The following is a 14,506-nucleotide window of genomic DNA, read 5'->3' on the forward strand; positions in this document are numbered from 1 at the left end:
ATGTGAATTTGACAGGTGCTGCTGCTAAATCAAGTATAATCATCAAGAATTTTAATTAAAAAGTTCAAGAATTTGCCAAAATTTTCATCACAATGTGACTAAAGAGCAGTTTTTACATTCTAATGTATTGCGTTGCAGAGCTATCTACTGAAGTTAACATGCTATACAGCTATCCCTAGCCCTGTCCCAGTCCAAAGCTCCTTTGTTTGTGGCGTTACCACTCCCTAGCCTGAACTGCTAACTGCACAGCTATCTGAGCAAACTAGCTAAGAGAAGCTACAGTTAGCAGCACTAAGCAGTTACTCTGGTAAAATGCTTTCCCCTATTTGTTTTGAATTTGCATCTCCTAAATATTGCACCTATAAAATTATTAGTCTACTTAAGAATTTTGAGGTAATCAGTTTCCTTTTTTTTCCCTCAGTAAAGTCACTTCATGTACCCACAGACTGAGGTTCAAAGTACAATGCAACAGCTGAGATTCAAACACACCATATATGGCATGGGTCTATTTCAGTACACAGAGGTACTTGTAACAAAGGTCTCCGTTGGTCGTTAAGGTAACACAGGCATTCCTTTTCATTGCACTAAAAGGAACATGGACATTCTGACAGCAAAAGGAACATTACATGTATTAGAATTATATAACAGGTACAGAGGGTACAAAATGTTATATTACTGGAGCAACTCTCCAAAAGGGACTTTTTCTCCCACTGCTCTACAGAGTGGCCACCAGTCCGAGCACCAGCTGAAGTTGTTTTCCTGTCTCTGATGGTCAGAACAGTCATAATTAGTGACGCTTCTGGCAACGTTGCATTAAGTGAGCTAATGAGAGTTATGATTAAACAGCACTTATAGTAAGGTCAATCAAAAGAGAAAAAGTCATTGTTATGCACTCACAGCCATAATAAGCCTCAAACCTGGAGGTTGTTGAGGGCACATACAGCCCACACTAGTCGGCACACAATAATTAAATGCACTATACAAGAAAGGATAAACAATTCTATGAGCGCTCTAGCGGTGTCCCTCCAGGTTGCAGTTTAGGTCCCCTTTTAATTTAGCATGTATGCTAATAATCAACCATCTGTCCAGAAGTTAATGCCCAAATGTTGCAAGCTTCATCTTTACTTCCAGTACCTATAAAGAAAACTTCAGCATGCTAATCAGATTGCTGTAGCCCATCCCACTCAAAAGCTAGCCGTGTAAACACCAACACTCCCCTGGTCCCTAAGCTCCCAGTCTGAACTTCTAGCTGCACAGCTAACTGAGCTAACTAGCTAATAGCAGCTACAGTTAGCAACATTTAGCAGTTACTCCAATGACGAGCTGCTCCCTATTTGTTTAAAGTATAAATTCGACAGGTGGGAAATTTTTAGATATTGCACCTTTAAACTGCTTTCATTGCTCTGTGTTGTTCACTAACGTTGTAAGCGCTGTTGTTGTTTTATGTAATTTATGTCTGTTTTGCAGTTGACCTGCCCCCAATTTTCCATGAGAAATAAAAGTATGTCCTCTCTGCATGCTGCTGTGCACCGCTCAGTGGCAAAGACAAATTTATAATTTTCATATTGAGTATTTTTTCCCAGCCAACCACTTGGATTTAGCAATAGTATTATTTTTGCATATTCAACTTGAAAAACCCTTGCTGAGCCTACAGGCTACAGCATAGCTGCACCATAACATGAAACTATCGGGACAATAGGGACCATTTTGTTCTTGTTCTGCCAAAGCACTCATTTGCATTTTTTTTCATTTAAGGAAGAAAAATCTACCTCAGTCCCTGTCCCTTGTCTTCTAAAGACCCATGTGCTGTGTATTTATGGGTTATGAGAAAAGTAAATGTTTTTTACCACATATGTTAGAAAAGTGTCCCGACTTGACAGCTTAAAGTGTTTGTGTGCCGGAACAAAAAGCAGACATTATGGAAATGCCGCAATTCAGGGTTATTTCAGTCCTGGCCACAGGCATAACAGGATGGAGGGGATGACGAAGATGATAATTGAGCTTAGTCATCAAACGCAGCTTTAGTCAGGTTACAATGCAGTTGTTGTGACAGAAAGCACAACTGTGATGTTTTCATCCGTCTACTTGAGCAACACAGGGCAGGGCATCAGCCGGGATTCTTAGCGGTGTCCCCTTGAAGACCTGTAGTCTTAACAAATATTGCCAAACAAGCCTTCAGTTAGATGAGACTAGTTAAGAGTTGGTTTATTTTGTGTCTGGAAAACTGGACCGCAGACAGCAGCTCAGTGGGCTGACTCATCTGCGTTACATCACAGTGGACAGGTAGGCCATTTTGTGGCGTCTCAGCGCGGTAGAAAAATGATTCAGCCTGGTCACCTAAGGTGTGTTTTACCTGATCTGCACATTAAAAGGGCAACCGCCGCCACAAAACACAGTGTCAGATCATTCTCTCTCCCTCTCTCTTTCTCTCTCTCTCTCTCTCTCTCTCTCTCTGAGGAAGAAGAAAAAGGGAAAACCTAAAGGATCAATACGGCAAGCCTTCAATGGATTTCTTCATCTGCGCCGTTCATTAAGGAGCCCGCGAGAGAGAAAAACAAGCAGCGCAAGAGTGTTGCAGGGACGGGGTGAGGATGATGGAGAACGCCCGCGAATGAGAAGAGAGATGAAAAGAGCGACCGATAAACAGAGAGTGCAGAGCAGGTTTCCACAGATATGGATGGTTAGAGGGTCGATCGTTACCCCAGACACCGTGAGCCTGCCTGCCTGCCTCTGCTGCCTGATTGCCCGGGACACATTTGCATTAGAGCTGAGAGGAGCCGAGCAGAAGAGCACAGCCGGGGAAGTCTTTGATCTCTCAGCCTCTGTCTCTTTGATGCACCATGTGGAAACACAGCAGCAGATTTGGGGGGGAACCAGGAGATGATGTTGGGTGTTAAGTGGAAGTGGTAGAAGTGCGCGCGTGTGTAAGTGCCTGTGCACGTGTGTGATGATGTACATCGCGGGAAATGACTGCGCAAATCTGCCAGGACTCTGATTGCAGTCCAAATGAGCACACACGCACACACACACACGCATGGCAGCACGGGTTGCCCTGCTTTGTTAAAGTCAAGTGCATTCAAGCAGGAGGGAATGAAAAAAGCCCCTCCACCCTCCACCCCACCCCAGCCCGCCGCTTCACTCTTCAGGATTATCAAACATCGCGGCAGCTCCGACAACCACAACTGTCAAGCAACAGATTTACATCCAAACCAATCACCCCTCGTGCGCTTTTTTCCCTCTGAAAATGTCATTTCACATTCCAGTCCCGGGTTAAAATTCGAGGCAGCGCGCCGAGATTATCTGCGGATTTCGACTCCGTGCGTGTATCCGCGGCACCCTCTGCCCACTCGCCCACATCCCCTCCGGTCCGCGCCTCCTCGCCTCTCCTCCGTCCTCCCTTGCACTCCACACCTCTCCTCTCCCGTCCCCCTTCCCGTCCTCTCACCTCGCTATCGTCTCTCCTCTCGCCCAGCCTGTCAGGATGATTTCAGGCTTGTCTGGCCTGACTTAGCGTGGTAAGATTGAAGCAGTAATTACAACAGTCTCTGAATAGCTCTTTCCTCCCACGGAAAAACCTCGCTACCTATCATCCACAGGCTTAACCCCGCTCTCCACGCTGACACGTAGGGGCCAGACAACGGGTTTTCTGTGTAGAAAACCATTAACCCACAATTAAATTACAATCACCATAACAAAGGACGGGTGACATTTAAATCCACCAATCGAGGGGGGATTAGGAGCAAAGACCACTTCTCTCGGGATGCGTTATCGTCTAAATATGACAGTGTGGATAAAGGAGATGTGAATTAATCAAATATTACAAAGTATCTACCAGTGGGGGCAGTTTTGGTGGACTTATCTTCTTCTACAAGTTAAGCCAAAGAGTCTTACAGGATGCACAAAGCTGGGGTGAAAAAGAAAAGGAGACTGTCGCTTTTGCTCCTCTTCACCTCTTCTGGTGAGACGTTAATGATATGCTGTAGTTCGCCAGTCGAACGGTCTCATATCACAACTGGAGTGGGATTCAGACAGAGATGAGGCGAGGAACAGAGGTTTAGCGGTTGGATCGCAAAAGCTCCCAGCAATTATGTCTGGTATCATTACAGAGAACCAGCTAAGAAAGCTAATGACAAAATATGTGGCCCCTGGGTTAGCGTGAGCGATAACTGGGTGGCGGCTGCCTTTAAGCACAGCTGGGCGTTGAACCAAAAATACACACCTCAAGCTACACACATGCAGACCACAACACTTAATTCAACAAGATGGGAATGGTTTTTAGTCATGCAAACAAGCTAAATGCTTATATCATGCTAACATTCGCCCAATAACGATGCCAACGATGATGTTAAACAGGCGTATCTACCATGTGCACAATCTTAGTTGAGCATGTTAGCATGCTGATATCTGCTAATTAGCAGCATATAGAAAAACAATACTAACAGGCTGATGTCAGACATGTAGCTAATTTCCATTTGCATCTTAGTTGTCGATAAGCATGTAAGCGTGTCAATATCTGCTAATTGGCACAGAGTCGCCTGAGGCTGGAACAAGAGACACTGTGGCGCTACATGAAAGGTGGTATCATCCTGAAGGGAACATGAATTAAAGCCACATGTGGTTAAAAGTTTCACACTGAAACTGCATGGTGACAGCAGGACACTGACACTTAGCTGACTCGATGGGTTGACATCATGGAAACCAGAAACCTGATTGGATGAATCAGTCATAATATGACATGGCCTGCATTGCCTGAGGCCTGAGGACCTCCAGCGTGACCACTAAAGGATGCGGCGTGTCACCTGACAGCCCTCCGAGGTGAAATGCCTACTCAACACTTGGCTCTGACACAGCAGAATGATGTCGGCCTTCAATCGAATATCAAGGTTGCCCTGATATGAAAGCAATTTGATATAGCCAGAAAGGAGAATGAGGAAATGAGATTGATGTTGTGGGGAGAATGAGTAGGTGGTCTAATGCGAAAAAAAGGAAGTCAGTCGAGGTAGAAAAGCTGCATAGTTGGTGTTTTATGCTGAAATGGCACTCGGGCTTTGACACGATATCAGAGAGAGCTTTTTTTGTGAAGAGAGCTTTTTTCCTCAGTGAGACCGGACCCGTCAGTGAGCAGTAGAGAAGGGGAGGTGAGAGGGCTGTCCAGCCGCAGGAACAACTGGGCGAGCAGGAACTACTGTTCAAAGACACACAACACATAAAATGCATTTTTGCCGCAAAGCAAAGTGACTTACTTCATGGGTTTAAAGAGAGCCTGGCCATAGTTCATGAAGGTCATGATGAGCTTCAGCTGAGTGCCTCCAGACTTCATGGCTGTTGAAGGGAAACAGACAACACGGCTTTTATCAATACAGAAACTAAAGGTAACTGTGTTTTTCTGGAGAAAAGAGCTCTAGTTATCCCTTTTGTACTTCAACAAACTTAGTCACCACAGTTAAGTTATAGTTGCACAAAAAAATGTCTAGCTAGATATCTAGATTAGCTTGTGTTGTTAGCTAGTTAGCCTAGCTACGACTCAAAACACTAGACAGACTATTGTTTTCAAGCTAGCTCATTTCTGTACATTTTTCTGTTGATTGTCCAACAACTTTAATCAACAGAAAACATCAAACTGAATATGAAGAAAATACAAGTTATTGCCTTTAGTGTCTTTTTCTTTTTTTCTCTTTTCTTTTTTACTAGTGTTCAACTTTTAGCCAACGGGCAACTTAGCCCGGCTGCATCTGACTGCACCGAAGCTCCTAACTATTTCCACCTCAAGCCAAATGCAACAAATTACCAAGGTGATCAGAAAATGTACCTGCGCAACTTCCCCAAACCAAATGTTACGTTTTAAAATGATTTGTTAGAAGTCCAACAGCTAAAAAATGTGAGAATCGAGACAATAAGCCGATCCACAAATATGACGAGCTGAAACAAGTGAATGTCTGAAAATTCTGCCAAATAAAATACTGAAAATAAAGACTTCAGTGTGACTTTCTTGAAAATACCCTCTTCTACGAAAAAAACACTGGAAATGAAAAACTCATGCTTGACAACCGGTTCCAAATTGCCTGATTCCTCAGAAATGCTAGAAAAGCTTATCAGTTACTTTCATCAATGCAGGCATGTTTTTTCTGGCAGTTTCGCATTCAGGTCACAGCTAGCTCGGCTCGCCCGTCAGCTCCAAGACGGAACCGGTTCGAGACTTAACACCAGTCAAACAGTGGACTTTCTGCGCAACTACCCGAGTCTCACGCATACCTTTTCTTCCCTGCTTCTATTCACTCTTCAGACTAAGAGATAAGAACACAGAAAAACCTGTTAGGCCAGGGTTGCAGCTGTATAAAGTCTGAATATACAGTCACACCATGGACATTTGCTTATCTACAGTATTGAATTCAACCATCTCAGTGATAACGAAACAAGAATGTTTCAGGATAATATCTAGTTTCAAGTCTGTTAGAACATAACATTAATGATGATTATACATAATTGAATAATGAATAGTGAGTGTGATGTTTTCTCAGATGGTTATCGCACTGTGTCACACAAACCGAGAATCGTCCGCGGCGCTGGTATCAATAACATCTTCAGCCCATTCACACATCAAAAAACAGGACTGTATGTTGTGTTTACCCACCAAATGCAATATTGACTGACGCTGATTTTACACTGTTGAGACACGTCAATCCACACCTGAAGCTTCAGCTTCCTCTGCTGCGCGCGTGTGTGTGTGCGTGCGCAGATGTGTGTTTTGTCCGCCCGAGTGCTGATGTCGCCGCGTTTGTTTGATGGGAAGGGAGAGTGAGGGGGTGAAGGACGGCCGGCGCTCGCTCGCCCGCCGCTCTCTGTTTACTCTCTCTGTGTATTCTCTGGTGGGTCCATCTGTCTCCCCCTCTCTTTCTCTCTCTCTCTCTGACTCTTTGTGTTTTCTAGTCATCCTCCTCTCCTTCATGTTTTCTCCCCTTCTGTACATGATAGCGCGGTCTAAACCAACTCCTGGGACCGGACTTCAGTGCTAGTGCGAGGACTTTGCTGTGCCTGAAATACAACTAAATTCAGACGCACAAAATGAAAGGAGCAGAGCAGCCGCCGTGCCTGCCCCCCCCCCCCCCAGCTGATCGATCGAGAGCAGTGTTTCGGTGGCCTTTTGCCCACGGACAGCCTTCTCAATCAATGTTCTCATTTATTTTTACATACGGGAATCATGGGGACAAGCGAAAACGTTTGCGGAGTTGGATCAATGTCCACCTGCTTCTGTGGTGAAGCTGCGTGTACCGGAGACATTTTAAAGTTGCACTTACATCGTTTTGTGTAAGAAGAGAAAGATCTTCATTGCCCAATCAAACCAAATAAACAAACTCTATTCATTTCCTTGACTGAATAAACTGAATAAACAAACTGACCTTAAAGAGCAACACAACTTCACGCTGTTTTACTTTGTTTACATGTGGCGGACTCTGCCACCCTTCTAGCTTCAAGCAGTGCTCCGGGGACCTTGTTTAACTCTGAGAACAGCCTGTGTATTCACTTATGTGAAAAATTGTCTCATTACCTCATTAATATTGTAAATATTGAAATTCTGTGTTTTCATTTCCTCTCAAAAACTGCAGAGTGCCCCTTTAAATGAAGGCGCGTCGAGCTGTAATTACTGGGAATAAGGCAGCGCGGACGTAACGTTTCATTTCGGCCTCCAGTCGCAGTAAGCAAACCGCGTTTTTTGTCCAGACTTCATGATGCGATGTGTTTACCTCTGTCTCTTTGCGAGACGTGCAGCAGCAGCAGCAGCCTCTCACCATAATCTGTAAAAACATTGATCATATCTCGAGCCTTTGCACGCCATGTCTTTATCGATAAATGCTGCTGGAAAGAGGTTACTGTATAATACATCCGAGCACTCTCCTATCCTTAAGTTTAGATAATAACCGACTGCTATTGGCTTCTATTGGTATTCTGCCCGAGGCCTGTGTTAAGGCTCTGTAATTACTGAGCCACCATGTATTTAGCTGGCTCGAGATGCTGAGAAACTGCTTCCCCTATCCACCCTGCCTGAGAGACAGAAAAGCAAGACGGAGAAAAGAAAAAAAAAAATCTGAGAGAATTAAACAACATCTGGAGTAGGAAGACAGAAACAAAAGGAAAGAAATTCTTCTGTTAGCGACCTGGCAAGGGTTTGCTAGTTTTTAAAAAACAGCTAATCCCACTCCAAGATAAGCATTTAATCTTTGCTGTGGGCCACTTACAGTTTTTTATTTTATTTTTTTGTTCTTTTTTTTTTCACACCATTGGCAGATGAACCTAAAAATCTGTAATCACTTTCCACAGCAAGCGCAAGATGGGCGACCTCGAGTTGACAAGCGCTCTTGGAATGTTGGAGCCAGACGGAGCCAAAATGAAAGACAATCCCTCCAAAAAGGAAAAAAAAAACAGAGGATAGGCTCCGTATAACTAACCCAGAGTGGATCAACACCTCCGTCAGGTACCGCTGTGAAGGCTTCGGCAGCTTTCTGCAGAAAACCTAGATTTACTAGTGCACTTCAATCAAATAAAAATGATGAAAAAAAGCAGTGAATCAAACTGTGATGTGTGGCTGCGTGGAGACCAGGTGTTCTCTCAGGGCTGTTGCACTCCGTGGGAACACATCAGACGAGATTGCGCTGTTCTATTATTCCCTCAGCCTCGCGAGGGAGGAGGAGGAGCACCACGGGCTGATCAGATTCAGCGCTGTCGTGCGATAGCCTGTGGCTGGCTTCCACCTCTGTGCAAACTTGTGCATCAGCGCCTATAGCAAGGAGCGCAACTGACACTCACTCACTCGGCGGCCCATTCCTCATACTTCAACCGGTAGACCTGCTTACATTAGACACACGCTTTCACCTTTGGCTGACTTATTTTAAGACTGACATGCAGCGTTGCCGGATTTGGCTGTTTTCCACCTTATTAGTTGTGGGTGACCATTTCTTCTCATGGGGTCACACTACAGAATTGTTTCCTGACTCGTATGCTTCTCATCCCTTGTCTGTCCACTGTTAACTGTGCCCTCGGAGATGTCTTAACTTGTCCTGCTGCTGTGTTCCTTTGCCTTTTTGCCATGCTGCTTGTGAAGATTATTCTGAAAAAAACCAAAATTTTTTCACAATTTTCTGTAATCACACAAAGAAAATGGGCCCCCCTAACATATACAGAAGCCTCTCGGGGCTTCCATATAGTCCCATTTCACATCCAAACATAACAGGTGTTTGCTACAGGCCTGTGTTCCACCAATACATATTAGGTTTGGCCCATCATTGACAAAATTTTGGGCAGCTCTGGTCTAAAGCATCTGTCTGCCAGCTACGTGCCTGTTGCTCATGTGCTGCACATAAAGATATAGTGGAGTGATGGCATCCTGATCAGAGAGAATTTGCAGCAACTGTGTTGGGATCCGAGCTTCTCTGTTCTTTGTTTACATCTTACAAGCTGCTAAAGGGCTCCAACTGATTTTTTAAATTTTATTTTGTTTTTCAAATATCAACATGAATGTTTGCATCCCGCAGCATGCTATGTCATTAGGATCAGATGTTTCCTGTTGTTCAGAGGCAGGTATTTGGGCTCGAGCTTTGTGCGTGCCTGCGGCATCTGGACACACAGCTGGCACACACAGACGCCGAGCACAAAACAGCGCAGCCTTACTCCACGAGACAAGCAATATCTGTGCCCATCAGTGACGAGTGACAAAGTGACCTCAAACAAGACAAGGAACTCCCTACAAGCTTGTGTATTATGGGCACAACAAAGGTAAACTATTTAACATCCAGCTCATGTCACATGTGATCACTGTTACACCTCGACACACCCCGAAACTCTTTGTAATGGCCAACAGTGTGAGCCATCTCCCCACTGAAGCCCTCCTGCTGGCTTCACCCCCCCCCCCCCCCGCTGTCTAATGACTCACCAACGCTGGTGATCCTCTGGGTGACGAGGTCCTTCAGCAGAGCGTCGATGACTGGGTTGTGTCTGGAGTACAGCTCGTATCGATTAATCCCAATGTGGAAGCGGAGCCAGTTGGGGTAGGAGTCGGCCGTCAGCTCCCCCGTCGGGCTGAACTCGTCCATGTTGCCTTCAGTATTCCTGCATGAGGGGAGCGGGAGGGGGGTAAGGATTGTCACGGATTTAATGTAAGGAGCGGTAGGTGCTGTGCAACAGCTGTGGAGTTACCAACAGTAATGTGATTGAACTATAAACCATGTAAACCTTTAAAGGGGCAATACGTAGTTTTGGGGAGGACATTTTAATCAGAGAGAGAGATTGTGAGTGACTGGTATTTTATGCAAAAACAAACTAAATAATCAAACTCTCTTTGCTTTCATGACTGAACAGACTGAATACAATTTCACACTGTTTTACTCTGTTTATATGTGGCGGACCCTGCCACCTTTCTAGCTTCAAACAATGTTCTGGGACCTTATTCTCCTCTGTGAACAGCTTGTTAAATCAGTAAGGGAAAAAAGAAATGATATTCCTGAGTATATATATATATATATATATATATATATATATATATATATATATATATATATATATATATATATATATATATATATATATTCTCCAAAACTACACATTGCCCCTTTAATGTGATCTCTGTCTAAATCATGACATTTGTTTGTTTACAGTCTTTGTAACATTTACCATGCCTGGTCCTCCGCTGCTTTGGGGTCGAACCTGATGTCCGTGTTGACGTTAAACAGCGTGTCCTCATCCGTCAGAGGTGGCACGGATCGCTTATACAGGGGATGCTCGTAGAGAGCCGACAACCTTGAACCCTTCACGGGCATGTTCTTGGCCACCGAGGCGTCCTGGATGAACTGTCTCTTCCTGTCGCCGCGCAGCCCGGGATGCTCCAGCGCCCTGAACGCCTGCGTCTTGTCGGCCGTCACCGGGACCCTCTCCAGGGAGTGGGAGGACACGTTGGAGCCGGGCTCGTTGCTGAAGTCCTGGAGGATCCGCAGGGTGTGCTTGTTAGGCCAGCCCTGCTTGCCCCAGCTCTGAGGCTCCTCGCTCGGCGTGTGCGAGCAGGAGCAGCCGCCGCTGCCGTGCCTCTCCAGCTTCGGCAGCAGGTCTATCATGATGTGCATCGAGCATGCGATCAGGAACACCATGAGGATCAGGAAGCGGAATTTGCGCAGGAGGATCATCTTCATGGTCTCCCGTTTGAGCAGATGTGAGTACTTGCTGCAAATGATGAGCACGCAGATGAACAGGCTGACTACATCGCTGATGATGTTTATTAGACTGGACGCCAATCTAATGAAATATACATTGAACACGTAGGAGCCATCTTCACTTGCCGTCTTGAGTAAAGGATTCAGTGTTCAGCCTTTATGTTGCCTTCAAACACCAGACTCCTGCCTTCATTCGCGCGGCTCGTCCTGGGCGAAGATTCCCGTCAGACGCGCAAAATCATCCGCAAGCGTCCAGGTAGCGCAGGTCGAGTCGGCTCAGACCAGCGGTCGATTTGCGCAAGCCACATCCTCCTCACGCCGCCCGCTCTCCCCCTTCAGCCGCCGACCACGAAGTGTCCGAGAGGAGAACGCGGAGGAGAAGAGGATCCGAAAAAAAAGCAGCCGTGACACGCCGGAGGGGAGCGATCCGTTAAGGGTGCGTGTCCAAGGGGGTTCGAGAGCGCGCGTCGGTGTCACCATCCAGAGCAGAGGAGCCGATCATAGATCGCCCGGAAAGTGGAGCTCTGTCACATTTAAATGTTGTTGTTGTTTCTCTTCTCCTTTTTTTGAAGGGAAAGTCCCCGAACAAAGTATTCTTGAGCTCTTCATCCACCTCAGCGATCCAGGCAGGGTGCGTAATTCTCCCGAGGGGGGCAAAAAAAAAATCACCCAACAGGCGTCAAATCACGCAGGTTAACAGGAGACAGGAATCCTCCCGCAGGGGCCAGGCAAACCTCTAGGACTACAGCGGGATAAAGAGAGAAGGCGCTCTCTGTAGCATGTGTGAATCCGGGTGGGTGTGTTAAATATGATGATGAAGCCAGGACTAGATCCAGCCTTTTGCGCAGCGTCACTGTACGCAGATTGGCTGAAGGGGAGAGAGAGAGAGAGAGAGAGAGAGAGAGAGAGAGAGAGAGAGAGAGAGCGAGCATGTGAAGCATATAACTGCTCGTCTGTATTCCACTTGGAGTAAATCCTGCCTGCACAACCCGGCCGCGCAAGAAGAGGGCGTCTTTCCACTGGACAATTTTTCAGCAGCAGGAGCGTTCAGCGAAGCGGGCCCCCTTTTTTTTCTTCTTCTTCTTCTTTTTTTTTTTCTTCTCTCCATTCTGAAATTCATCTGCTGGAATCCCTCAGAAATGTCTCCTCCGAGACGGCAGTCAATCCATCGATGATACATTAGACAGGCCTATTAGAGCGCTCATCAGTCTGAGGATCCTCTTCCATCCTGCACTGCTGCCACTCAGCCGCAATCACATCTTCAATAATGTTGAAAGGCTGCATGAAATGAAAACCACAAAGCACCTCTCAGCGCTGAGCTTTTTTTTTTAAAGCGGGGGAGGAGGGGAAAAAAGCGAGAAATAAACCGACTTTCTCTGGCGCTCTGACCTCTAACCCATATTCCACATGAAATCTCCACCCAGCCGGCGCACTAATGTTTCTTTTTTACGGCTAATTGGAGCGGCATTACAGCTGCATCCACGCTTCCTACTGGCTGTAAATAGGCAATAGAGACAGGGTAATAAACGGCCTGCATTTTTATAGTATGGCATATATGCATGAGTAAGTGATCATGCTGTCTGTGATTACCTCCCTAGATTAGTTTATAATTAAAAAGAGCCCAGAGAGAGAGGGAGTGGAGGGGGTGCCACTTGTACTAACAGAGTAGATTCATAAGAGAGAAGAAGAAGAAGAAGAAGAAGAGGAGATGGTTTAAGATAGTCTCAGTGGGGGGATTTACCCAGTGGAACAAAACATTTGTTGTGAATGTTAATGAAGGCAGAATTAAAAGAGCGTAGAGAGTTTTGCTAATCTGGAGCTCTGGTGTGTGTGTGTGTGTGTGTGTGTGTGTGTGTGTGTGTGTGTGTGTGTGTGTGTGTGTGTGTGTTTGTAGAGTGGAAATACAGTGACACAAAGTACTTGGTTTCAGTTGCTGTGTCTGAGCAGATGGACTTGACCTGCGGGGTTCCACAAGGCTCCATCTTTGGACCTCTCCTGTTCAGACTTTCCACACTCCCGCTCTTGCAAAGTTATGAAGTGGCTTCTTGCCATAATTCTGCAGGTGACACATCTCATTTACACGTGTCTCCTCATCGACTTCAAAATCTTGTTGCTAACACACAGATCGCTCCATGGCTCTGGCCCAAAATACAGCAAGAGTTGAACCAGAAAACAATCACGCATCATTTTGTCATCATGCCACCTAGACCTGGTGATAGGTGTGATAAAGTGCCCTCTAGGGTGCCCTTTCTGTGTGCGGGTGCCCCACCGCCTACAGCTGGTGCCCTGTCGATTTTTTCCACTCTTGTCCCTTAAACATCCCGAGTCCTCCACTGGGAAATCATTGATGGCTAATAACTAAATCCTCTTACATTTGCTTTTAAATTGCCTAGTTTTTTTAACATGTGGCTCATTCAATATCTTTTTAATTGATTTGTGCTATATTTGAGCACATAAACATGGGAGTACGTACTGTATTATTTGATTTTACTATCATCACCTTGATTTAAGCTGCACTGGTTTCATTTTCAGTTCCATGTTTCTTGTATTTCTTACCTGCACTTCTGCGCTTTCTAAGTGTAATCCTGTCATATGAATTTTCCTCTATTCTCTATTCCAGTAAAGCACATTGAGTTGCTTTGATGTATGAAATGGGCTATACAACTAAATTTGCAGGTTTAATCCAAAGAGAAGCATCAGGTGTCAAACAACCAACAATGGACTCGAGAAACCACCACATTGTCTATTGTGTCAGACGTAGAGAAAAGATTGTTGTGCTGCCAATAAAGGAAGTATTCCCCCATTGCCTAAATTGCGGTGTAATTGAGGGTTTACATACATAAGATACGCTGACTGCTGACATTTTGGGGCCCTTTAACAGTGACTAATTCCCAACAAAGCAAAGAAGGTCCATCAGATCGCCTCCTCTGGTGTTAGATGTCAGCGATAGTGCAAGCAGGGAAGACAAAGTGATGCTTGTTGCCTGTCTGAATCTCGCGCCAGCCACTGTAGCCTGTGGCCGCGTAGCCCGAGGTGAAACAAGCTCAGATGAATGTGTATTGATGTCAGTCAGACATGGATCACAGCAGTCGATGGGTCAATGGTTCCTCACAAGGCCTGTCTTGTGCAATCGTAGCTGAGCTTTTTCATGAGGAATCAACAGACGGGCTGCTTGATTCTCTCGCTCTCGCCGCTGGGCTGAGCCGTCAACACAATCTTTTTTTACTCTCATTTCGTGTGCTGTCGAATGACATTAGCGCCCCAGATCTGGTAATAAAAGCAGACTGTTGTGAGATGACAATTTGCAACTC

The 14,506-nt window shown here is 45.6% G+C and overlaps 1 protein-coding gene and 2 long non-coding RNA genes across 5 annotated transcripts in view; 2 read left to right on the forward strand and 1 right to left on the reverse strand.

Annotated features, from left to right (window-relative positions):
• fam20cb (FAM20C golgi associated secretory pathway kinase b) overlaps nucleotides 1-13,111 on the reverse strand; it is a 57,885-nt gene extending 44,774 nt beyond the window's left edge. Inside the window, exons 1-3 of the mRNA XM_037082182.1 lie at nucleotides 10,663-13,111; nucleotides 9,926-10,101; nucleotides 5,244-5,322 (exon numbers count right to left, since the gene is read on the reverse strand). Coding sequence (XP_036938077.1) covers nucleotides 5,244-5,322; nucleotides 9,926-10,101; nucleotides 10,663-11,174 — 767 coding nt within the window. The 5' untranslated portion in view covers nucleotides 11,175-13,111. The remainder of the gene's footprint in view (nucleotides 1-5,243; nucleotides 5,323-9,925; nucleotides 10,102-10,662) is intronic.
• Nucleotides 660-5,232, forward strand: LOC119010208. Of its 2 annotated transcripts, XR_005071934.1 has the most exons (3): nucleotides 660-817; nucleotides 2,462-3,515; nucleotides 4,530-5,232. It is a non-coding gene; the product is annotated as an uncharacterized LOC119010208 (long non-coding RNA). The 2 variants fall into 2 exon arrangements; XR_005071933.1 differs by lacking the exon at nucleotides 4,530-5,232 and having other exon boundaries at nucleotides 2,462-3,692.
• Nucleotides 7,603-9,760, forward strand: LOC119010209. 2 transcript variants are annotated; one of them, XR_005071936.1, is made up of 4 exons: nucleotides 7,603-7,693; nucleotides 8,317-8,470; nucleotides 8,669-8,835; nucleotides 9,568-9,760. It is a non-coding gene; the product is annotated as an uncharacterized LOC119010209 (long non-coding RNA). The 2 variants fall into 2 exon arrangements; XR_005071935.1 differs by having other exon boundaries at nucleotides 8,317-8,835.
• Nucleotides 13,112-14,506: the final 1,395 nt, after the last annotated feature.

The sequence above is a fragment of the Acanthopagrus latus genome, chromosome 20, assembly GCF_904848185.1.
Source record: "Acanthopagrus latus isolate v.2019 chromosome 20, fAcaLat1.1, whole genome shotgun sequence".
NCBI classification, from domain to species: domain Eukaryota; kingdom Metazoa; phylum Chordata; class Actinopteri; order Spariformes; family Sparidae; genus Acanthopagrus; species Acanthopagrus latus.